Raw genomic sequence first — 26040 nt, forward strand, 5'->3', positions numbered from 1 at the left:
GGTATAGGTCAAGTAAACTTTCACAGTTGTACAGAAAGTAAAGGACGGGATCTGGAAACTAAAGCAAGATGGAGACTGGTCGATCTGGTTACTACCCTCATAGTTACTCCTTTACCCACTTCGACTCTTTTTCCTAGCACTGCACAGACACAGTTCATTGTTTACAGTGTCATAAAGTAGGGCTTCGTAATGTTCCTTTGGTCCACATTTTTACCCCCTTTGGTCTGCCTTTGTTTATTACCAGCATGCCATTAATTCAGCTGAATCGGTGACTGCATATTGTTGCTGTTCTGAAAGTGAATGTAAATAAATGGATAACAAAGCTGGTTATACACTTGAATTTGAGCTAGTGTTTTCTAACCGAAATCTGTATGATAGTAGAATTTAACACTGAGGTGCCTGGGTGGCTTAGTTGCTTAGTCAGTTGAGCTTCTGACCATGGCTCAGATCATAATCTCGCAGTTTGACTTTGAACCCTACATGAGGCTTGCTACTGTCAGGGCGGAGCCCAGTTTGGATTCTTTGCCCCCTTCTTTCTCTGCCCCTCCCCTGCTCATACTTTCTCAAAAACAAACATAATAAATAAATAAAGGGGCACTTGGGTGCTCAGTCGGTTAAATTCTTACTTTTGGTTTTGGCTCAGGTCCTGATTTCGCATGTTGTGAGTTTGAGCCCTACATCCAGTTCTGCGCTGACAGTGCAGAGGTACAGAGCTTGCTTCGGATTCTCTGTCTCTTTTACCCTTTGCCCCTTTCTCGTTTATGCTCTCCCCCACTCAAAAATAAACATAAAAAAAAAATTAAACACCAGAAACAAAACATTAAAAAAAATCAATGTAGGGCAGGAATTTGGGTGACTCAGTAGGTTGAGTGTCCAACTCGGCTCAGGCCATGATCCCAGGTTTGGGATTGAGCCCCGAGTTGGGCTCCTTGCTGAGTGTGAAGCCTGCTTAAGATTCTCATTCTCTCTCCTGCCTTCCCTCCTCTCCTACCCTCCTCACATGCCCTCCCCTCTCTGAAAGACAAAATGTTTTTAAATTAAAAAATAAATGTAGGGATTCCTGGCAGGCTCAGTCCGTGGAGCATGCAACTCTTGATTTCAGGGCTGTGAGTTTGAGCCCCATGTTGGGTCTGCAGATTACTTAATCTTTAAAAAATATGAATTGCTTCTGGGCCTTTTGGCTAAGATCAAACGTAGTATTTGTTCTTATCATGTTAATATCTGGTATGTTCGGAATCAGAGGACCATATATTAAATGGGTTTTTGGAGCAGAGAGATGGGGTCAGAGCTTCTCCGTCTACTCCCCCCTCTGACTGGTGTTGCACTACTTCCAGGCATGAAAAAAAAAATCAATGTCAAATTCTCAGCTTGTTCTGCTTCTAGCATCCCTTGGGATTCATCCTTCCCTACCTAATGTGTTTTTCATGGTTCCTTCCTCAGCTGCCTTCCCCATCCTTTCCATCCATTCATTCTCTGGGCAGACTCATTTTCTTCCACACACCTCTGTGAAGCCACAGACTTCTATTGTCAACACGAAAATGCACATTTCCATTTGGACATCTTCCCTGGCAATTCAAATTCAACGTGCTTAAAATAGAACTTATCTATGATCAAAAATCTTCTCATATTCTGGTATTCTTTTTATACTCCTTGTATTCTTTTTACTTCAGGAAGCAGTGTGGCATACCACCAGATGTTAAAGTTAAGAACGTCATTCTTTAACTTCCTCTTTCATGGGGTTTTGCCTCAGTACTAGGGTCCTTGCATCAAATTCTGCTTTCCTTTCTTGTCAGAATGCTTAAAAGATTTTTTAAAAGCCTATCTTTTAAATTAACACAGATCTGGAGTGTCTGCGTGGCTCAGTTGAGTGTCCAACTTTGACTCAGGTCATCATCGCTCGGGTTCATGAGTTTGAGCCCCATGTCAGCCTCTGTGCTGACAGCTCAGAGCCTAAAGCTGCTTTGGATTCTGTGTGTGTCCCTCTCTCCCTGCCCCTCTCCCTCACTTGCTCTGTCTCCCAAAAATAAACATTAAAAATAAACACAGATTTGATTACACGGTCCTTGGAAAAGAAGCACTTATTGAGGTATATTGGAGATACATATTTAACATACAACTTGACGAGTTTGATGTCACAAACATCTGTCACCTACAAAAGGTCCCTCCTGGACTCTTTATTTTTTGTATGTGTGTGACAGCAGCACACATCATGAGTACATGTTCTTAAAATCTTTTCTTTAAATAATTGTTTCAAGCTTACTTATTTTGAGAGAGCATGAGCAGAAGGGCAGAGAGGGAAAGAGAGAAAATCCCAAGCAGGCTCCACACTGACAATGTGGAGCCCAACACGGGGCTCAAACTTGCAAATCATGAGATCATGACCTGACCCCAAACCAAGAGTCTTTAAAAACCAAGACAAAATCAACTGAGCCATCCAGGTGCCCCATTAAAATCTTGTGATTAAATGTTCCCATTTGCTGCAGAAAAAAACCCACATATATGTGACTGCATGGTATTGCATAGGATGCTTCCTGCTACTCCTTGAGCCTTTTTGTCAAGCCACTCTTCCCCTCATGTGCTACGTTTTGTTGTACTTTTTCTAGTTCTTTGTGGTTTTTGTCTGAAATGCCCTTTTTTTCCTCCTGTTATTCCTCTTTTCAGTAACTGCGACTCAGAAATATTTTTCTCAGGGAGGTCTTTTCTGATTCACTGAGATCTCCCTGTAACCAACTCCCCACATTGTAACTTTGGTCAAGGCAGCGTGTGTCTCCTTCCCTGCTGCATCCTCAGTGACGTAGCCAGTTCTTGGGGGATATATACAATAACTGGTTGTTGAATGAACAAGTTTATGTTCATTCCTGAAGATGAAAACTAAAGGGACTCTTAAAAAGCAAAAAGTAATTTTATAAATTTTTAGGAATTTTTATAAATGTAAGTGTTGCTAAACAGGGGCACCTGGGTGGCTCAGTCAGGTAAGCGTCTGACTTGGGCTCAGGTCATGATCCCACAGTTGGTGGGCTTGAACCCCGCGTTGAGCTCTCTGCTGTCAGCATGGAGTCTGCTTCCGATCCTCTGTCTCCCTCTATCTCTGACCCTCCTCTGTTCACACACACACACACACACACACACACACACACACACACACACACTTTCCCTCTCAAAAACAAGTAAACATTAAAAAATGTAAAACAGCAAAAATTTGTTTTTCTTAGGCACTGTTAAAATGTTTAAATGTTACTATTAATGCAGTTATTAATTGTATGCTTTTTATTTTGAAGTACAAATTCAGAGAATTGCTTTTTACATTGTACACATCTGAAGTACACATCCAAAGTGACAGTTTCTGATAAAATTTACCTAAACATGGTGTTTTCGGCTGCTTCTGCCACCTACTGGACATATAATGCTACTGCCTCTTCAGAGTCTATTCTCAGCCAGAGTGTTTATTCAGGATTCCAATAGGATTTAAAAAATGTATCTGTATTTAAATCGTGTCAAAATTGATTTTTTCACTGTATTAAAAAAACTAGGAAGCCTGGGTGGCTCAGTCGGTTAAGCGTCCGATTTTGACTCAGGTCCTGATCTCACGGTTCATGCATTCGAGCCCTGCATCCGGCTCTGTGCTGACAATGTGAAACCTGGAGCCTGCTTCAGATTCTATGCCTCTCTCTCTCTCTGCTCCTCCCCAGCTCATGCTCTGTCTCTTTGTCTCTCTCTCTCAAAAATGAACATTTAAAAATTAAAAAAAGAAATGTTATGGCAATTTCTCTATTACACATAAATTATTATGTTGCTATGTCATAATTTTGGTGAGAAACAATTTCTCCCACAAAATCATTGTGCTCTTTTGGATTTAAGATAGGTATAAGTTGGAAGTGTGATTCCCAAGAGAGCAGGTCTAGCGATGCCTGGTAAATCGTCTGCACTGGCTGTTTGAGAAGTGGTCCGGTGGTGGCTCCAGGATTGCCCGAGGCCCATCCAGGTCTGGCCTGAGCCCTTTATAGGATATCAGAAGAGCAGAAGCCACTTCATGTGCTGGGGCTTTCGAAATGACAGATTTTTTCCCCTGAATTAGTTCAACTGAGGTACTCAGCGTCCACTGCTATCTAACTGCCTTCCTTCTATCATAAGAATGTAATCTGTTAAAGACATGTTCCCGGAAGGCCGAAAGCATTCAATACTAGGTGGCTTCAATTGGGGCCATCTCTATCCATGTAAACAGGCCTGCCGGAGTTAGCGGAAACAAACAAAACTCCAAGTCAAACTGGACAAAAAACCAGATACTCAATTAAATGGGAATTTCAGATAAACAACAGATAATTTTCATTAAATATGGCCTAAAATATTACATAAGACAGTTATACAAAAGTGTTCTGCATTTTATCTGGCAACTCTACTATAATTCAATTCAATTTCACAGATATTTAGAGGGTATACTATGTGTACTCATCTTGGTACAAAGTCAGCAAACTGTGTCTACTAGAACAAAAGACTTTGCTGGGAAAATCTCAATAATAGACCGCTAAATACCAATAATGTTTTGTTTGAATTTATGAGTATTCTTTCATATGACCAATGTGGTCAAAAACCTGTTCCTAGAGGAGTTTTATCACTAGAAAAAATTGAACTTCAGAAAATGTCCTAAGATATCTAATATGTCCAATTAAAAAACATTTATTTCCTTACTTTAGGGCAACCTGGGTGGCCCCCTCAGGTTGTCAGCTCTTAGTTTCAGTTCGGGTCATGATCTCATGGTTTGTGAGTTTGAGCCCCACATCCGGCTCTACACTGACAGTACAGAGCTTGCTTGGATTCTCTCTCCAGCCCCTCTCTGCCCCTCCCCTACTTGTTCTCTCTCTCTCTCTCAAAATAAATACACTTCTAAAAATATATATTTATTTTTTATTTTATTTTTGGGAGAGAGAATGTGCACACGAGTCTGGGAGAGGGGCAGAGGGAAAGAGAAAATCTCAAGCAGGTTCCAAGCTCAGCACGGAGCCTGATGCAGGGCTCAACAACACACAGGGTTCGACGCAGGGCTCAATCCCACAACCCTGAGATCATGACCTGAGCTGAAATGGAGAGTCAGATGCTCAACTGACTGAGTCACCCAGGCTTCACAAAAAAATATTTAAATGGAATATACAATGTTTAATGTATCTCCTTTGGGAGGACTATAGAGTTCACAGTTTGACTCTGTTGGTCTGTATGACTATACCCCCCCACCCCCCATCAGTGGAAGAGAAAGACAGCAAATCCTTACAATAGGTGACAATAGAGAAAATGTATTCAGGAGGCATGGAAACACAGCTTCAAACAAGGAATAAGAGAGGCCTGCACGAGGGGCGCCTGGGTGGCTCAGTCGGTTGTCTGGCTTCGGCTCAGATCATGATCTCACAGTTCGTGGATTCGAGCCCCGCGTTGGTCTCTGTGCTGACAGCTAGCTCAGAGCCTGGAGCCTGCTTCAGATTCTGTATCTTCCTCTCTCTCTGACCCTCCCCTCCTTGCACTGTTTCTCTCTGTCTCTCAAAAATAAATGAAAAAAGAAAAAGGCCTGCATGAGAAACAACTTGAGGAGCAACTGACAGTATAACCCTGATTCCCTTAAAAAACTTTTCAATATTTATTTTTGAGAGAAAGAGACAGAGAGAGAGAGAGAGAGAGAGAGAGAGAGAGGACAAACAAGGGGTGGGCAGAGAAAGAGGGAGACAGAATCCAAAGAAGGTTCCAGGCTCTGAGCTGTCAGCACAGAACCCAACGTGGGGCTCGAACTTAGGAACTGCGAGAGCATGACCTGAACCAACGTTGGACGCTTAACCGACTGAGCCCCCCATGTGCCCCAACCCTGACTCCCTTTTAATGAAGAGGTACAGGGGGTAAAATTCCTCACTAACCCAAAATCACAATCAGAACTCATGAACAAAACAGCTTCAAATCAAGGGACCTTTCTCAGAAATAGTGCAGAACACAATTGATGTTGGTGTTCTGTCACACCCACAGCTAATGCTTGCTATTATCAACAACTTTTAAGTCAATTCCCAAAATATTTGTCAACAAAGCGTTTTCAAAGAGTTGAAAGTATGGGGATCAAACATGACCAAAATACAAGCCAGAATATAATTGCGGTCAAGGTGTTACATGTTTCAAAAATGAATTGGTCCCATTTGGTTAACAGTTTACAAAGGAGACGGTATTTGAGATTAATATAAAATGTTGTCAACCAATGAATAATTGAGACTTTATTATATAATAAAGATAAAACAAAATTCCATATCTTTCGTAGAGGAAAAGCTGAACTTACACAAGGATTTTCGATTTCTGTTCTGTTCCTAATAATAAGATGAAGCATTTGACAGAAGAATGTTGTTGAAATAGACTTTGTATCTTTCTGACTTCAAGTAGGTAGGTCCTCTGGGGCTTTCTTCTTTCTTTCTTTTGATTGATTGATTGATTGATTGATTGATTGATTGATTTTGGTTCATTTATTTTGAGAGAGAGGGAGAGAGTGTGCGGGTGAGCAGTGGAGGGGAGAGAGAGAGAAATAGAGAGCCCTAAGCAGGCTCTGCACTGACAGTGCAGAGCCTGATGAGGGGCTTGAACTCATGAACCATGAGATCATGACCTGAGCTGAAATCAAGAGTCGGATGCGCAACCAACTGAGCCACCCAGGCACCCCTCAGGGTCTTTTATTTTAGATTATTCTCATGTCTTGGCAGCACACTATACTTGGCATATTAAAAGCACATGATTAACTTCAAGATAGAAACCTCTCGAATCATCTTCAATCCATCATGTATTACATCCAGTGTCATCAGGTGCCGTAAATTTAAAAAAAAATTTTTTTTACATTTATTTATTCTTGAGAGACAGAGAGAGACAGAAGCATATTGGGGGAGGGGCAGAGAGAGAAGGAGATACAGAATCTGAAGCATACTCCAGGCTCTGAGCTGTCAGCACAGAGCCTGACTCTGGGCTTGAACTCACAAACTGTGAGATCATGACCTGAGCTGAAGTTGGATGCTCAACCGACTGAGCCACCCCAGTACCCCAAGGTGCTGTAGGTTTTATCTCCAGCATCTTTTGAGTCCAATCTCTTTGAACATTTTTATTTCCATTATCTTATTCCAAGTCTTTATTTCTTACCCAGTTTACTACAATAGGCTCCGAAGCTCCATTTCTATGACTTAACTTCTTAAAACAAAGAACATCTTATATCACTCCCTAAAAATATCCACTGCATACAGAAGGGGTCCTCACAGAGGTAGCAGGAAATTATATTGTTGTTTGAGAGCAGATTTTAAGTAAAGACTGAGAAAATGAGAGGGGCCTTCAGGATTGGCCCAGGTGAGGCAAAGGGTAATGAAATGACACTTCAAATTTTGGAGTGGAAACTATCAGTCCATGGTTGCAGTGGTAAAATAATTTAGTTCTCATCGGCCTACTGAAAACTCAAGTATAATACCTACTGCAAGGCAACATCTTGATCAGTTAGGGTTCTATCTTTTCAGAGCAAAATGAGAGATTGAAATAGAATGCTTCACTCTCATTATCCTTTTGTGGAAGTTTTAGGGTTCAAGGTAAGACCAATCTTTCTACTGGGCAACACAATCATGATTCCACTGATTTCTATCTAAAGACTGAATAATTATTTTTTTTCTTTCATATTTTTGTTTAAGAAGCTGTTTTCCGGGACACCTGGGTGGCTCAGTCAGTTAAGCCTCCGACTTCGGCTCAGGTCAGATCTCACGTTCGTGGGTTCAAGCCTCGTTCGTGGGTTCAAGCCTCGCGTCAGGCTCTGTGCTGACTGCTAGCTCAGAGCCTGGAGCCTGCTTCCGGTTCTGTGTTTCCTTCTCTCTCTGTTCCTCCCCCTCTCATGCTCTGTCTCTCTTTGTATCAAAACAAATAAAACATTAAAAAGTTTAAAAAAAAAGAAGCTGTTTTCCCTCTCTATCCACTACTGTTTAGAACAGGCACATTTTTTGTTGTTGTTGTTTTTGTTTGTGAGTTTTTTTTAAATAAAAAAAATTTTTTTACTGTCTTTATTTATTTGAGAGAGAGAGAGACAGCATGAGCAGGGGAGGGTCAGAGAGAGAGGGAGGCACAGAATCCAAAGCAGGCTCCAGGCTCTGAGCTACCTGTCGGCACAGAGCTTGACGCGGGGCTCGAACCTACGAACCGTAAGATCATGACCTGGGCCGAAGCCAGACGCTTAACCGACTGAGCCACCCAGGCGCCCCATTTTTAATTTTTTAAAAATGTTTCATTTATTTTTGATACAGAGACAGAGCATGGGGTGGGGGGGACAGAGAGAGAGGAGGACACAGAATCGGAAGCAGGCTCCAGGCTCTGAGCTGTTAGTACAGAGCCTGATGCAGGGCTCACACGCAGGAACATATTATGACCTGAGCCGAAGTTGGACGCTTACCCAACCGAGCCACCCAGGGGCCCCTAGAGCAGGTACATTTGTAAGTAAGCCCATTGGTCACCTTAAGCTGATTATGAAGGAACTATAGGAAGAATGGGCATCACCTCAAGACTCTCGAAAGACAGTGGCCACTGTACTGTTTTCCCATGAGGTGGAGCTCTTGCAGTGAAGCTCGTCTAATAAGGAGGCGGGTCTGGTATCTGCTGCCCATCGCATGGGCCCTGCCAAACCTTGAGGTTTCCAAGGTCCATATATTCTGTTCTTTCTCTGCTTTGACCTGGGTCTTTTTCGGTCCACTGGCAACCTCCACCGTGTTTCTAAATTCTGGTCCCGTGTTGTTTAAGGGCAACACATATTTACAGGCAACCAAAGGCATAAAAAGAGCTCCTGGAACGGTTTTTGCACAGCACTGAAAAACAATAGCGTCTCTCCCAAATATCCTAACTTGACAAAGGTGCTATTAGGAGAATCTTCATGACTGCTGAGAATGGGATATTTATAATTACCCCATGACTTCACTGAGTTCTTGTGCTTCTTTCTCTCGCTCTAAAAATGAGCATTTTGTCAGTTCTAAATCTACATCTGAGTATTGTTGGGGGAAAGTTCCTGGCATTTGTTGGAGAATGCCAGATGTAACACAAGCAAAGATATAAACACTATAAGTTAAAACTATGCTCCGCTGCTTTGAACTATCTAAATACATCCCGCTCCCCGCATTGACCATCGTATTACTGTTTAATGCAGTATCTTGAAACGCAAATGCATTTGTCTGACCATTTTGGGTAGTTAACACTACGTTCCAAGTACTAGCTGCTTTCTTGTAATGAGCATGTGGCCTACTACACCAAAGCGCCACCCAGAGCGTTTTGCCGCTCCAGAAATCCCCCGGGACGCAGGCACCGAGGGGAGTTCGGAGCCTTGGCTTCCAGCTCTAGCTTTTTGCACCTTTGTGTCTGACGCTTCGCTAGACCTCAGCTTGCTCTCTGTAAAATGCGGCGCGGATGGCGTTTGGATCTGGAAGATGTAGCTGATGCGATTCTCCGACAGAGTCGAAAGACAAAAGAGTCGGCCGAGCCACTGGGCTCCCACCTTTCTGGAAGGGGCGGGCGCAGGGGGAGGGGCGGCCCGGAGCGCCGGCCGTGGGCGGTGCCACCCGCAGCGACGCCCCTTCCTGCCCGCGCAGGCCCAGGCACGCCCGCAAAACGCTCCGGCTGCCCTCCGCTCCCGGTTCTGTGGTTCCCGCGCAGCCCGGGGGGACGCGGTTGGCGGCGACACCGGAGGGGGGCGGGTCAGGAAGTGGGGGCGCGGCGGCCGGGAGCGGTCCTGGGGCTGCCGAGGGGCTTGGCGACGCGGAGGGCCGGACTTTCCGGGCCGCGCGGGAGCCTGAACGGGCTCCCGGGCCTCCGCAGAGACGATGGCGGAGGAAGAAGGTGACGGCCCCGGGGTCCAGCGCGCCAACTGTCGCTCGTGGTCGCGGGAAAGAGGGGTGGGGGCGCGAGGGGCCCAGAGGCCTGGGCTGCGGGTGGTCAGTAGCCGCGGCCGCGCGGGGTGGGGGGAGGGAAGCGGAAAGAAGCGGGGCGGAGGCGGCGCGGGGACATTTAGGAGCGGAGAGAGTGGCCCGAAGTTTTGTCCGCCTCAGTGGGAAGCAAAGGTGGAGCTTAAAGTTGGGAATCGGGCTGGTAGAGAAAAAGCTGGGGGTTTGGGGCAGTGCTTGAGAGGGAAGGCCGCTAGCAGATAATTAACGGGGTGGGGAGCATAGTTTGGTGTAGAAGATGGACGTTTGGGTTCTGAGTGCGTGTTTGAAAGTGAGAGTGTTTCGCCCTACGCCTTTCAGTCTGAGTGCCCTCTCAGAGGTGTGTGAACGGTGACAAACACGAAGTCACGGGGTGAGAGGAGCCGCACGCCTAGGGTGTAGAAAGGGCAGGGATTGGAAAGGGGAAACAAGAAGGCTAGGTAACTTACAGGCTAGGGGGAGGTTGCAAAGGGCTGAGGGGTTTAAGTATTTGGGGGAGGATTAGGAAGCCACGAGTGCTTTGAGGGCGAAAATAGTGGACCAGAGAAAGCTTTCCATGCCCCGATGGGGCCAATGTTAAGAAAATTAATCCCTCCAGTAACATTTAAAATGAGAAGTATGAGAGCAAAATGGGGAGTTGGAGGAATTTATCAGCTAGTGATAGGTATTACAGGAAACATTCATGGCGTAATAACTTATCATAATACCCTGCTAGTCTCAGGAACAGATCTATTTGATGGTGTCGCTTGACTGAGCAGTTAGATTTTGCATTCTGTTGGGAAACACGACTTTTTACCTCCACGAGTGCAGTTGTGAATGTGATCTCATTTAGATCGAAACCTTTATTGAACCAAGAGTGAGTGCAAGGAAGGAATTTTAAGATTTCAGAGGAAAGCGATATTTAGAAAATTGTTTATTGCTCTTTGGCTCTCTGCCTGTCTCTCTCTATGCTCACACTGACTTCATTATCTGCCTCCTCTTTCTTGAGTGTTCAGTGTTAAAGCTGATCTAAATTTAAAGACACTCTTCCCAAAATACAACTTCAAAACCAGTGCGTTTGTAGTTCACAAGGAATAAGTAATTCCATTTGTTATCTTGGTTTTATTCTTGCTTGCAGTAGTTTAAAACATTTCTTGATATTTTTTTTCCTTTTCTGACTAATTGCAAATCTGTGGAGTAGGTTGATAAGCTCGCTTGTATGTTTCCATGAGCCCTTTCATGCTTAATCTGAAACATGAAAGAAATTAATACGGCAATACTAAAAGTCTTTAATATTTTACATCATGCGAAATAAGAAATTGCTTTAGGATATTATAGTTACGCTTAATTAAATCAATGTGATGTGGAACTCATTAAAAAGACCATACCATTTTGTAAAATTTACTTGTGGGATAAAAAAGGGAAATGATTTTTGGTTATAGACTTACAGATAAGCAAATACATCTTATATGAACAATTATTGTATTGAAGTTTTCTTAAAAATATAGATTTATTCAACAAGTGTTTCAATTCCATAAACATTTGGGTGCCTACGGTGTAGATGCTGGGATATTATAGCAATGAGTAATTACATTCTTATTTATTAAAATCATGCTAGTGATGGTAATATTTATAGCAAACATGTCTGTATGCTAGGCATTATTTTGTGTGCCTTACAGTTATTTAGCACTCTATAAATTTTTTTCAAAATATGTATTATCTTAAAATTAGTCTTCATGGTCTATTTTACTTGTATCCAGATGTTCCCAATATCCCTTTTTTTTGTTATCATTCACATTCACTTGGATCCTTTTCATTGTCCCACTGTTACTCCAAGTACATAATTTTTTGAGAATCTCATCTTATGAAAAATGCCTTCCCTGATGCAGTAGAGCATCAGGTTGTTCATACTTAGGCTTCCTGAAAGAAATGTTCAAGCAAAGACACAAGTGACAACTTATTTTGAGTACAGCAGTATTAACACTTCATGTGGAGATTTCTGTGTGTAGTCTGGTTGGACATTTGCTGTCTATTTGTAGCTTGGCTCGCTATGTCCTGTGAAGGTCACTAGACCAGAGACTGAAATAGTAGGTTAGTTTTGTGGCTGTTATCATTTTCATTTTTTTAAGTTTATTTATTTATTTTGAGAGAAAGCGTGCACAAGCCCGAGAGAGAGAACCGCAGGCAGGCCCTGCATTGTCAGTGCAAAGCTGAATGTGTGGCTCAGACTCCCTGAGATCATAATCTGAGCCCGAGTTGGCACTTAACAGATTAAGCCATTTAAGTGCCCCTTTATGTTATTTTAATTGTTTGACTTTAAAAAAAAAATACACACACACACACACACACACACATATATACACACAAACATATATATATATATGTGTTTTGAGAGAGAGAGAGACAGTGCATGCAGGAGTAGGGTATGGGCAGAGAGAGGAAAAGAAAGAATCCTAAGCAGGCTCCCTGCCATCAGTGCAGAGCCTGACATAGGGCTTGATCTCACGAACCATGAGATCATGGCCTGAGCTGAGATCCAGCCTTCTATGCTTGGGGCACATGGGTGGCTCAGTTTGTTAAGCGCCCAACTTCAGCTCAGGTCATGATCTCGTGATTTGTGGTTTCTTGCCTGCATCAGGCTCTGTGCTGACAGCTCAGAGCCTGGAGCCTGCTTCAGATGCTGTCTGTCTGTCTGTCTCTCTCTCTTGTCTTTCCCCTGCTTGCACTCTGTCTCTATATTTCAAAAATGAGTAAACATTAAAAAGAGTTCTGTGCTTAACCGATTAAGCCACCCAGGCACCCTTTGTTGGGTGCTTTTAACTTTTCCTTTATCATAGAGCAGGGGAAAACAAATTTTTTTCTTAATTTTATTTAACTTACTTTGAGAGAGAGAGAGAGCATGACAGGACAGGGCAGAGAGAGAGGGAAAGAGAATCCCAAGCAGGCTCCCTGCTGTCAGCATGGAGCCCAATGGAGGAGGACTCGAACTCATGACATCATGATCTGAGGCAGAACCAATAGGGGCACCTGGCTGGCTCAGCTGGAAGAGCATGCAACTCTGTCAAGGGAATGAGTTCAAGCCCCATGTTAGGTGTAGACATTACTAAATAAGAATTAATTTAAAAATATGTATTTGTTTTTTCATTTTCCACAGTAAAGCTAGAAGATTTTTTAAAGGATTTTTTAAAAAGTTCTTTTTATTTAAGTAGTCTCTACACCCCACATGGGCCTCAAACTCATGACCCTGAGATCAAGAGTTGGATGCTCCTCCGACTGAGGCATCCAGGTTCCCCTCCACAAAGGTAGAACCCTTCATCTAAGCAGCAGCCGATTCATTCTCCTCTTGTGACTTGTCTTTTTAGGCTCATATTTCATAGCTAAAAGTCATTCCTAAGAGAAAAAAAGCTCTGCTCCATTAATGTGGAAATAAATTCTTGAACCATCTTATAAGGTTGGGAGGACATTCTGTACCTACATGACAGTCAAGGTCAACCCTATATGATAATTAATTCTAGAAAGAAAAAGTTAGGTTGAATACAGTAAATTCTTGTTTCATTTGGTATTTAGCTTACTAGTTTGGAAGTACTTTCTACTATACCTCTTTTGTCAGACATAGAAAGGGTAGTCTAATACTGGGAATTTTTTGACAACTTCCCACATATTTGTAAGTTCAGCCTATTTCTAATACCTAAATCTACAACACAATCTATTTACAATGACAATACCACAGCACTGTGAAATTCTGCAGAACTTGCAGGATTATTTTAAAAATGAAGTATAGTTTTATGATGAATGTATTTTGTTATATTCAGATTAAAAAAATGTTAGTCCTTGAATGATGAATGTGATACTCTCAGGTAACTAGAATGTTATGCTAACATATTAAGTACCACTCTGTTCCCCAGTCACTCTGGAAAGGAGTTTACGTATTTTGGGATCTTTTGAAAATAACATGAGGAGAAGAGCTTGTTGATTTACCACTAGGACTCTGAAAGCACAGATGGGAGACAGAACCTAAATTTTTTTTTGTATGAAAGACTGTTTTTCAAGAAGTGCTGTGGGGTACCTGGGTGGCTCAGTCGGGCTCAGGTCATCAACTCACAGTTTGTCGGTTTGAGCCCCGCATCAGGCTCTGTGCTGGCAACTCAGAGCCAGGAGCCTGCTTCCGCTTGTGTCCCTCTCTTCTGCCCCCTCCCCTGTTCATGATCTGTCTCTCTCTGTGTCTCAAAAATAAATACATGTTAAAAAAATTTTTTTAAAAGAAGTACTAAAATAATTGTGTAAAAAAGTTATCTTTGATACTAAAAGATCTCTATGTGACATTTGCCCTATTATAGTAAAGGTGAATTAGTTTGGGTTACAGATTAGAACAACTTGATACACATGTTGCAATAACTTCTTAAATATTTTAAGGACCAACTATAGAACTGCGCCAAAGAAGAAAGCTGAAGTCTTCAGAAAATAAGGAATCTGCCAAAGAAGAGAAAATTAGTGATACTCTAGTTCCTGAAAGAACTCCAAAACGTAAGTTAGATAAATTTGTTTTCGTGCAACAATAAAAATGGTTTTTTGTATACTAGGTAGTATATTTTATATTAATATTTTAAATTTATATACCTATTTAGAGATTCATTGTATGGTGTTATCAGTCAACTTTCATGGGTTTTGTTGTAGAACAAATCCTAAATCTCACTGGCTTACAAAAAACACTTATTTCTGACTAATGTTACGTGTTGTGGCTACGGGTTGGCTGGTTTAGCTTCATGTTTCATGAAGGAACAGCCGCTGTTTGGAATACAGTTTTCTTATGGAGAGCAGGAGAACAGGAAGAATCATGCAGTGTCTCTTAAAGTTTCTGAACTGGCACACTGTCACTTTCACTCACGTTCTGTTGACCCAAGCAAGTCACATGATTAATCTAGACAACGAGATGGAGAAGTATACTCTCACCAGAGGGAAGCAAGCATTACAAGTCACATGGTAGTAGGCAGAGATGAGTAAGTTTTTTATAGGAAACGACAAAATAAGCGGGACTAATAATAACAGTCTACCACATCCTGTCCTTTTAGTCATAAATATTTACTTTTCTCCGTCAGACAAAATAGACTCACTACCTCGCTGACCCCAGGAAGACACTCAGTCTTACCCAGTCGTGGCATCAGTCTTGAGGCCCAAGATCGTCTTATCTACATCTGGCCAGCTATGATTTGTTATAGTCCAGAGACCCATGAATTAAAAAGATAAGTTATGTGCTCTGTGGCAGGGGTCCCCAAGACCACCCCCATGTTTGGTGATTAGCTAGAAGGACTCACAGGTCTCAGAATATTTACAGCTGTGATTTATTACAGTGAGCCATACAAAACAAAATCAGCGAAGGGAAAAGATCTGTGGGCTAAAATCTGTGAGAAACGAGGCATAAGCTTCCCTGATTTCTTTCCTAATGGAGTTACACAGGATGTGCTTAACTCCATTGGCATCAAATTGTAACATTTGTGAAGTTTCGTCTACCAGGAAGCTCATTGATGGCTCTGCACAGAATTTTTTTAAAAATTCAATTTGAAAAAAAAAATTAATTTGAGATAGAGTGCAAGTAGGGGAGGGGCATAGAGAGAGGGAGAACGAGGATCCCAAGCAGGCTCTGCACTGTCAGCATGGAGCCCAATGTAAGGCTCAAACTCACAGACTCTGAGATTGTGACCTGGGCTGAAGTTGGACACTTAACTGACTTGAGCCACCCACCCAGGTGCCCCTACATGGAGGTTTTACGGGTAGCTGGTCACGTACCCTTTACCTACCACATACCCAGACTAGATTCCCAGAAGGAAAGCAGTGATCATAAACCACATTGTTTATACAAACAGGTGAGGCAGCACAGTAAACTAACGTGAGAGAATGGTGATAACCCTCCTGAAATCCAAGTTCCCAGATTCTAGTAGAGAGCCTACCTCCCAAGCAGACCTTTCTTGGGAAAGTAATTTCAGGGCTGCTATGCTGTGTTAACTTTTCTACACGTGCCCCCACTCCTACCAGTATACATTTTTAGAAAGGGGACAGGATAAGCAAAATAAGTGAGAGACACATATCAGCCACTGGTTCATAGCAGTTTTGAAGTCCTACCAGATAAAAACCTTAAATCAGGGGCCTGGCTATCAGCATACAGTTTATTAAAATATATAAATGAATTAAGGTATGTCCTAAGATAGTAAATCATTTGGTTTTCTTACTCTGGGGTAGGGTTGTTTGTTGATATGGCCCCAACTGTTTTCCTTGTGAGTAGCTTCCCAGTTCATTGTTCTCTGTGGTCCTTGGCTCTACCCTCTGGAGGTCCTTCCTTTTCTATTACCCTACTGAACCTTACACGAAGATGGCTTTGGAGAACATGCCATCCTTAGGGACTGAAAAAGCCTTCTCAAATTGCTTCTTTTGCCCATAAAGAGTCAAAGGCACATTTATATGTTTTTTCTCAAGTAAGGCAAAGGCAATGGGTCATCTACAGAGCTAGTTTAGGGGCTAGCAGCAAGAAAATGTTTTGGAAGCTGGAAAAATAATAATCCATGTTATGCAGTGACAAAACATGTATCTGTTTCCTGTGAATAGTTACAATTTTAATACTAAATTTTTTTATTATTTTAGGTAACAAGATTCTAAAACAATGTTACCAGATTGCCTTGGTTATCAGCTGCATTTAATTACAAGAAAGATGAATTTAAAACAGATTTGGCCTATTTGCAAGCAGGAATGAAGAGGAAAATAGAAAATCCAAAATTTCTGGGACTTGTAATGTTGAATTAGAACTGTCTATTTCAGCTCGTAAACTCGAGAAAATTGAAAAAATACTTTGAGCAACAAAGTCTGATTAAAATGAGTCCTCAGGGCAATGACTAAATCAGGGGCATGACTGTCAGCATACAGTTTGTTAAAATATATGAATGGATTAAGGTATTTCCTAGTAAATCCTAGCAGTTGGACAAAGTAAGAGTGTAGTTCCACAGAAGCTCGAAATACATGTAGTTAAACCTTTCCAAGACTCATCTAGAAACAAAATTGTGGGTATGGTAGTCCCCACCCCCCACCCCCTTATCCAGTGATTTCAGTTTCCATGGCTCAGTTATCTATGGTCAATCACAGTTTGGAAGCAGATGATCTGCTTTCTGACGTATTGTCAAAGTTAATAGTAGTGTAACACTATGTCACACTCACGGTGCATTGTCATTTTTCTCACTTCATCTCATCACATGGGCATTTTATCATCTCATCACAAAAAGTAGGGTGAGTACAGTATAATAAGATATATTGAGAGAGAGAGACCATGTTCACATAACATTATTACGCAGTATTATTATAGTTGTATTATTAGCTATTATTGTTGATCTCTTACTGTCTCTAATTTGTAAATTGACTTTTATCCTAGGTATGTATGTACAGGATAAAACAGCATATCTAGGGTTCGGTACTAGGATTCAGTTTTAGGCATCTGCTAAGGATCTTGGAGCAGATCCCCCACAGACAGCAGGAGGGGGACTGCTGTATAGTTGTTGGAACACGGAGCTGAATAGAATCAAGTAGCTAAAAAGCTGACAAATTGGGTTTTTTCTTTGCAAAAATAAGTGATTTAATTTTTAAAAATGAAGGTACAGGCATACCTTTTTTTATTGTGCTTCACTTTATTGTGCTTTATAGATAGCTTTGTGTGTGTGTGTGCTTTTTAATGAATTGAAGGTTAGTGACAACCCTGTGTCGAGCAAGTCTATTGATGCCATTTTTCCAACACTGTTTGCTAATTTTATGTCTCTTTGTCACATTTTGGTAATTCTTGCAGTATTTCAAACCTTATATTTGTTGTGGTGATCTGTGGTTAATGATTGTGATTCATTGACAGTTCAGGTGATGGTTAGCATATTAGCGTTAATTAAGATAGGTATGTTTTTATAGATGTGATATTATTGCATACTTAATAGGCTACAGCATAGTATAAACATAACTTTTATATATACTGGGAAACCAAAATAATTTGATTCACTTTATGACAGTATTCACTTTATTGCAGTGGTCTGGAACTGAACAGGCAGTATTTCCGAGGTAGACCTGTATAATTAACATACAGTAGAATGCCCAGAATCTTAGGTGTTTTATTAAATGAGTTTTGACGTCTTAGTCCAGTTAACAAGACACAGAACATTTCTGTTATCCCAGAAAGCTTCTTTGTATCCCTTCCAGTAGATTTTCCCTGTACCCCCAAGACAGCCACTCTTCTGATACTTATCAATATTGATTAGTTTTGCACATGTAGAATTTCATATAAGTGGAATCATACAACATGTATGCTTTTGTGTCTGGATTCTTTTGCTTGGCATGTTATCCTTTAAAAACAATCATTTTGAGATTCATTCATGTTGCTGTAATTTTTTAATTATTTTGTTTTTGTTGGACATTTGAGTAATTTTTAGTATTTAGCTATTATGAATAAGGCTTCCGTGACCATAGTTTTACAGATATTTTTGTGGACATATGTTTTTGTTTTTAGGTAAATATCTAGGAGGATTGCCTGCTAAGCTTTTGAGAGATGTAGTTTTTTTTTTTTAATGTTTATTTATTTTTATAGAGAGAGGGAGACAGTGTGAGTGGGAGAGGGACAGAGGGGGAGACAAAGAATCCAAAACAGGCTCCACACTCTGAGCTGTCAGCACAGAGCCTGACGTGGGGCTTGAACTCAGACAATGAGACCATGACCTGAGCTGAAGTCAGATGCTTAACCAACTGAGCCATCCAGGCACCCTGAGACAGAGATACTGTTAAAAGAACTTCCAGCCTAGATTTAAAAGGATACAACTATTCAGATCTTAAAATGATGTATACATGCGGGAAGCAAGCTGAATAAGCTGCTCTTAGGGTGTTTTTCTTGAGAAGCAGTGAGAGCATTTTGTCTTCGGGAGGGAAATGCGTGTTTGTGAGGAATGGGGCAGATCCTGGAGGATTCTTATTGTTCCCGAATATTTGCTCCCTTCCCTAAAGTGAATTATCCATTCCTTCCCATTGCCGTGTGATTTGGAGCACGTCTCTGGAACAGTGTTTACTTCGTGACCTCACTGTCAGGCTTATCGATGTGACTCACCAGGACCAATGGGACGTGAGTGGAAGCAACACTGCACTAGTTTTGACCAGAAGCTCTTAGAGGCACTAGATGCTCTGCCTGTTCTCTTGCTCTTTCCCTCCGTCGTGAGAATAGCATGTCTCAAGTAAGGATTGACCCCAGTCTGGAACTCTGAAGGAGATCCAAGAAGAGCCACAGCTAATCTGAAATCTGGCACTGGGTGGAGAGTCACCGCAGACCCAACACCCACAAGTAGCATAAGTGAGAAATAAACCTTTAGTCTGTAAGCCACTAACAGTTTGGGATAACTTTTGTTTTTATCACAGCAAAGCTTACTAATAGAGTGGTCATTTAAAACCTTTTGGAAAATACAATATAAGGAAGATAATTAAACAATCTACAGATAACTACTATAAAATAGTATTTTCCCACAACTACAAAAATATATTTTTAGGGTAGAAAATGTGGAAAATAGAAGTGTAATAAAAATAAAATATATGAATAATGTCAGTAGATAGAACTTACTCTTAAAAGTTTTTGCAAGTGTTGCTTATATATTTTTTTCAATGCAGTTATACTTTTCTTTTTCTTTGCTTTTTTAAAAATGTTTTGTGAAATCGAATCCTACATTTCTTTTCCTAATATGTCGTTAGATTTTTCCTTTACTTTAAATACTACTTAATTATGACCTGTGATATTGATATTGACATTTATGTAGTCCTCTTTTTTTTATTCCATCTTTGACTATTCACAAAAAACTTTGAAAACAACATATTTACTATTAAGGTAAGACATGTATATGTAGGATTTGGTTTACATACTTTCTATAATAGCCCCTGATAATTAAAATTAATTTGTCATTATCTAAGACTTAATGAAAAAAAAACAGGAAGAGATACATGTTCAGAAACTTGGAAGCACTTTTGTTAAACTGCCACCATTGATAAGTTTCCTTACCAGTTTTTTTATTTATTTATTTTTTATTTATTTTTTTTTTAATTTTTTTTTATGGTTTTTATTTATTTTTGAGAGACAGAGACAGTGCAAGCAGGGGAGGGTCAGCGAGAGAGGGAGACACAGAATCCGAAGCAGGCTCCAGGCTCTGAGCCGTCAGCACAGAGCCCGATACAGGGCTTGAACCCACGGACTGCGAGACCATGACCCGAGCCGAAGCTGGCTGCTTAACCGACTGAGCCACCCAGGCGCCCCCTTACCAGTTTTTTTTAAATGTTTATTTATTTTTGAGAGTGAGAAAGAGAGACAGAGACAGAGTGACTGAGGAAGGGGCAGAGAGAGAGAGGAAGACACAGAATCTGAAGCAGGCTCCAGGCTCTGAACTGTCAGCACAAAGCCCAATGTGGGGCTCAAACCCACAGACTGCGAGATCATGACCTGAGCTGAAGTCAGTTGCTTAACCGACTGAGCCACCCAGGCGCCCCTCCTTACCAGTTTTTTATAGTTCATATTGTGTCAACATCACTTTAAATTACTATCTTCTATATTTTTGCACATGTATTTCAACAATAATAGCTGGTATTTATTGAGCTCTTACTGTGTGCCAGGCCAAATGCTTTCCATATGCTGTTGAAAATAGTAATTTTATTTGTTTTGAAATGTTTATTTATTTTGAGAGCCAGAGAGTGAGCAGGGGAGGGGCAGAGAGAGGGAAAGAGAGAATCCCAAGCAGCCTCCACGTTGTCAGCACTGAGTCTGATACAGGGCTTGAACTCATGAACTGTGAGATCATGAGCTGAGCTGAAATCCAGAGTTGGATGCTTAACTGACCGAGCCAGCCAGGTGCCTCTGAAAGCAGCAATTTTAAAATGATTGTGTTATACTGGTACTGATATTTGATTCATTGGGTAGTGTTTTTTAAGCATTTTGAATATAATACTCATTGACTTAATGATACCTTTTCCTTTGTTTCTTTTAAGTATAGTTATTATTGAGACAGAAACAGCATGAGAGGGGGAGGGGCAGAGAGAGAGGGAGACACGGAATCTGAAGCAGGCTCAGGCTCTGAGCTTTCAGCACAGAGCCCAACACGGGGCTTGAACCCACAAACCATGATGACTTGAGTCAAAGTTGGATGCTTAACCAACCGAGCCACCCAGGTGCCCCACTGATACCTTTTTTTAAAGTAATCTATACACCCAACATGGGAGGTTGAACTCACAACCCGGAGATCAAGAATCCTGTGCTCTACTGATTGAGCCAGCCAGGTGCCCCAGCTTAGTGATATCTAACTACATAGTGTCTTTAAAGTCTCTAGTATTATATGAAAGCTAATGTTTATTAAATAACATTTTGAAAATGGCCAAGATTTTAGTTTAGCTTAGTAAGTCAGCCAGTTGAGTTTTACAAACCTGTCAGTTAGTAACAGAACCCGGGGCTTTGGACCCTTAGGCCTTATTATACCAAAAGGACCAACTCATCCTCTGTGTAGAAAATCCAAATGAGTTTTTTTTTAATTTTTATGTTCTTTATTTATTTTTGAGAGACAGAGAAAGACAGTGGGAATAGGGGAGGGTCAGAGAGAGAGGGAGATACAGAATGCGAAGCAGGCTCCAGGCTCTGAGCTAGCTGTCAGCACAGAGCCCGATGCGGAGCTCGAACCCATGAACTGTGAGATCATGACCTGAGCCGAAGCCGGATGCTTAAGTGACTGAGCCACCCAGGTGCCCCGAAAATCCAAATGAGTTTTATGTTATTTCATCAAGAAGCAGTTACACATATGTAACAGTTGCAAATGATGTTTTAAATACATAATCATCAAAGGTCATTGAATTATATACTTTATTTTTTAATTAATTTTTTTCATTTATTTATTTTTGAGAGGCAGAGAGAGAGTGTGTAAATAAGGGAGGGACAGAGAGAGAGGGAGACACAGAATCTGAATCACGCTGCAGGCTCTAAGCTAGCGGTCAGCACAGAGCCCGACATGGGGCTCAAACCCATGAACCGTGAGATCATGACCTGAGCCCAAGTCAGACACTCAACTGACTGAGCCACCCAGGCTCCCAAAATTATGTGCTAAAATGGCTATATAGTATGTAATTTATTCCTTGATAAGGAAAAGCTATCAATAGTGATTCTGAATGAACCCATATCTTTTCTTTAGATATTTGATAGTACATTACTTTTATTCTTTATTTTGATTAATAGATTTTAGTTTTTGAAACCTGTTTTGATTTATAGAAGAATTGAACAGATAGTACAGAGTTCCCTTGTTACACCCTCCTTCTGCGTCCACACACAGTTTTCCCTCTTATTAACATTTTATATTAGTGTGGTATATTTGTTATAATTAACAAACCAATGTTGATATACTTATTTTTGTTTTATTTTTATTTTTAAGTTTATTTATTTATTTTGAGAAAGAGAAAGCAAGCTGTGGAGGGGCAGAGAAAGGGAGAGAGAGAGAGAGAGAGAGAGAGAGAGAAAGAGAAAGAGAGAGAGAAAGAATGAATCCCAAACAGGCTCCACACTGTCAGCCAGAGCCTGATGCAGGGCTCAAACTCAGGAATGTTGAGATCATGAAATGAGCGAAAGTTGTAGGCTTAACCAACTAAGCCACCCAGGTGTTCCTATACACTGTTTTTAACTAAAGTTCACACTTTATTCCGATTTGCTTAGTTTTGCCTCATGTCCATTTTCTGTTCCTGAATCCTATGTTACATTTAGTTGATATATTTAGACACCTCTTGGCTGTGGCAGTTTTTTAGGCTTTCCTTGTTTTTAGTGACCTTGACCGTTTTGAAGAGTACTGGTCAGGTATATTTAGGATGCCCCTCTCCTGGAATTTGTTGTTTTTCTCATTAGATTAGGGTTCTAGGTTTTGGGGAGGAAGAAGAAAGAATTAGAATGCCATTTTTCTCACATATCAAGGGTACATACTATCTTTTGGTTACTTTTTTAAAATAGAAGTGCATAAAAATAAATATCATCTACATCTGATTACTTTTAATATGCTTTTTCAGATGTATTATTTCAGCGCTTTGCAAAGATTTTCATTGGCTGTCTTGCAGCAGTTACTAGTGGTATGATGTATGCACTCTATTTATCAGCATACCATGAGCGGAAATTCTGGTTTTCCAACAGGCAGGTAAGAAGAAAGAATTTTGAGCATATGGAAGTTGTTTTAGTATTTAATTTTAACTTAAGTAATGTGTTTTACAGGGAGCCAAAATATATGTGATAAGTATGAAAAGTGCTTTTACAGCCATTAGAAACAAAATCATGTAGAAGCTGTTTTAACACAGTCACAGGGTCAACCTTGAAAAATGTAATACAATGTATTTCAAGGTCATAGAATAGAAACTAGAGGATGCTTTCCTTCATGCAACTGGTTTATCAGGAGCTTTTGAAGACCGTGAAATGTTACAGAGTTTAGTCTTTTAGTGTTTTTGGTAGTTTATGGAGTTTACATTTCAGAAACTGTCTATAGAAGTTGCAGCAATAAAATATTTTAATTTTAAGATGACATGATTAGAATGTTTTGGGGGATTGGAAATGATTAACATGCATGGCAGTATTTATTAGAATGTCTTTTACATATTAGTATGCTTAATGTTCGGTTTTTAAATCATGTGCATTCCATAGGCTATTTAGTCCCTGTAGTTACTTAATTCATAATTTAGCCTTTGAATAGGTTTGTTCTCAGACTTAACTTCACAATCAGATACATCTTTAATATGCACTGATAAAGTTCACAGTGTTATCACTTGGCTCTAAAGAGTTTCCTTCTTTGGTCCAAGCTGTTTTGTGGTAGTAGTAATCGTCATCAAGCTGACTATATGTTTTGAAGCCATTGATAGACCTAATCCCACCAAAACATTTAGCTGAATAGTTAGTTATCTGTATTGACTTGACAAAAGCTATTACTATAGCATATCCTATTTCCTTGAAAATGTTATGCAGATTAACTATTAGTAGATCTCAGTACTGGATGTACAATAAAGTCATCTCATGACCTTTCAAAAAATAACATCCCTCACAGTTTCTTAGGTGGGGTACTGGGCAGTGTCTGGGATCAGTATTTCAAAAATAGTTCCAAGCAGTTCTGTTGTGTAGGCAGAATTGAGAACAACCGAAGATTTGAAAACATAGAAGGCATACAGCAAGACCCTTGTTTTTTAAAACATTGTGTTTGAGCCAGGCACGTTAACATTACCTGGGAGCTTTTCCAGTATTGCAGATTCTCAGGCCCTACTTTAGAATCAGAATCTATCAGAGATCTTTTACTAAGATCTCTAGAAGTTTCATATGCACATTAAACCAGAGAAGCATTGATCAGAAGTTTACATCTTTGAAATCTTAGAATCAAATCTGTTTCCATTCATAAAGAATCATTTTAAGGAAATATACTTAATAACCTCTACTAGACAGGTGCTGTAACCAACTAAGCCACAGAGCCCGACAGGAAATATACTTAATAACCTCTAAATGAGGGGGAAAAATTCACTGGTCAGATAGATCTGGGAAAGGTTTTCTCTTTCAAGATTCACAGTATGTAATGTATACTAAAACTCTTAAAAGTCTTGCAATAAAGATCCTATTTTCTTTAATGCTGCCTTTTCACAACTCATTTCTGTAATTTCTATAGAACTCTTTTTTTTTTTAACTGTAGAACTATTTAGGTAACGCCTATTTGTATTTTGGGAAGTTCTATTGATCAAACTTTGGAGAAGCTGCTCTGATATCTTGTTTGGTATTAATTGGTAAATATTCAAGAAAACAAAGGAAGTTTCATTTTTAAGACTATAGATTTATGAAAGCTTGATTTATCTTGAAATACATGGTTTTTCGGTATTTTTGAATTACCGATATTCTTGGTTCCATGTAGCCCAATTTTAGGAACTTAAGATTTACTTATATTTCTGAAAGTTCATTTTAAAAGCATTGATGAGGTGTCTGCTGCTCTTGAAAAGTACTAGTTAAGAGCTTGCCATTCTGGATACATAAGGAAATGGAATAGCAATAGAAAATACTGATTTCTTCTTAAACTTATTTTTTTATTATGGACTTTAACACCTTTAATACTGTAACATCATTTTTTATTGCCTGCCTTATTATTCTTTCTGTCCTTAGGACATTTTTTCTACTTTTCCTTATATGTAAAAGGTAAATGATATATGATCTATAATCCATATTATAACTTAGGTGTTTCATTTAAATGATTGCCAGATTATTGAAAAGTTTAACCTCCTTAATGTGGACACTAATGATTAAAGGAAAATTCAGATGTGTCTTTGAATAAAAAGATAAATTAGCATTAATTTAGAAGATGAGAGAGAAAGAAGATTGCAGTTGAAATTTAGGATACTGGTATGTAAATAAACATTTCATTTTCTTTTAGGAGCTCGAACGAGAAATCACATTTCAAGGTGACAGTGCCATTTATTATTCTTATTATAAAGATATGTTAAAAGCGCCCTCATTTGAAAGAGGTATGATAACCACATTTGTATCTTTTTAAATTAAACTCTACCTCCAGCGTGGGGCTCAAACTTAGGAACCAGATCAGGAGTCATATATTCTACCAACTGAGCCAGCCATGCACCCCTCACATTGGTATTTTTAATAACAGCATTTTTCTTTTTTTTAATGTTTATTTATTTATTATTTTTTAAAATAGTTGTCAAATTGGTTTCCATATAACACCCAGTGCTCTTCCCCACAAGTGCCCTCCTCCATCACCACCACCTCTTCCCCCCTCCTCCCCTTCAACCCTCAGTTCGTTTTCAGTATTCAGTAGTCTCTCAAGTTTTGCGTCCCTCTCTCTCCCCAACTCTCTTTCCCTCTTCCCCTCCCCCTGGTCCTCCATTAGGTTTCTCCTGGTCTTCTGTTAGACCTATGAGTGCAAACATATGGTATCTGTCCTTCTCCACCTGACTTATTTCGCTTAGCATGACACCCTCAAGGTCCATCCACTTTCCTACAAATGGCCAGATTTCATTCTTTCTCATTGCCATGTAGTACTCCATTGTGTGTGTGTATATATATATATATGTATATATATATATATATATA

The 26040-nt window shown here is 40.2% G+C and overlaps 1 protein-coding gene and 1 non-coding gene across 7 annotated transcripts in view; both read left to right on the forward strand.

Annotated features, from left to right (window-relative positions):
* Positions 1–1161: 1161 nt before the first annotated feature.
* LOC115279572 lies at positions 1162–1350 on the forward strand. The gene has a single exon (XR_003903522.1). It is a non-coding gene; the product is annotated as a U2 spliceosomal RNA (small nuclear RNA).
* An 8375-nt stretch (positions 1351–9725) lies between these two features.
* Positions 9726–26040, forward strand: part of DPY19L4 (dpy-19 like 4) — a 67074-nt gene continuing 50759 nt past the window's right edge. For 4 of the 6 annotated variants that reach the window (XM_029923533.1, XM_029923534.1, XM_029923537.1 and 1 more), the window contains exons 1-4: positions 9726–9855; positions 14331–14441; positions 22989–23113; positions 25367–25457. In XM_029923533.1, coding sequence (XP_029779393.1) covers positions 9840–9855; positions 14331–14441; positions 22989–23113; positions 25367–25457 — 343 coding nt within the window. In that variant the 5' untranslated portion in view covers positions 9726–9839. Of the gene's footprint in view, positions 9856–14330; positions 14442–18630; positions 19045–22988; positions 23114–25366; positions 25458–26040 lie in introns of those variants that run through there. The other 2 variants (XM_029923535.1, XM_029923536.1) reach the window with 2 other exon arrangements.

This window comes from Suricata suricatta, chromosome 15 (assembly GCF_006229205.1).
Source record: "Suricata suricatta isolate VVHF042 chromosome 15, meerkat_22Aug2017_6uvM2_HiC, whole genome shotgun sequence".
NCBI lineage: Eukaryota > Metazoa > Chordata > Mammalia > Carnivora > Herpestidae > Suricata > Suricata suricatta.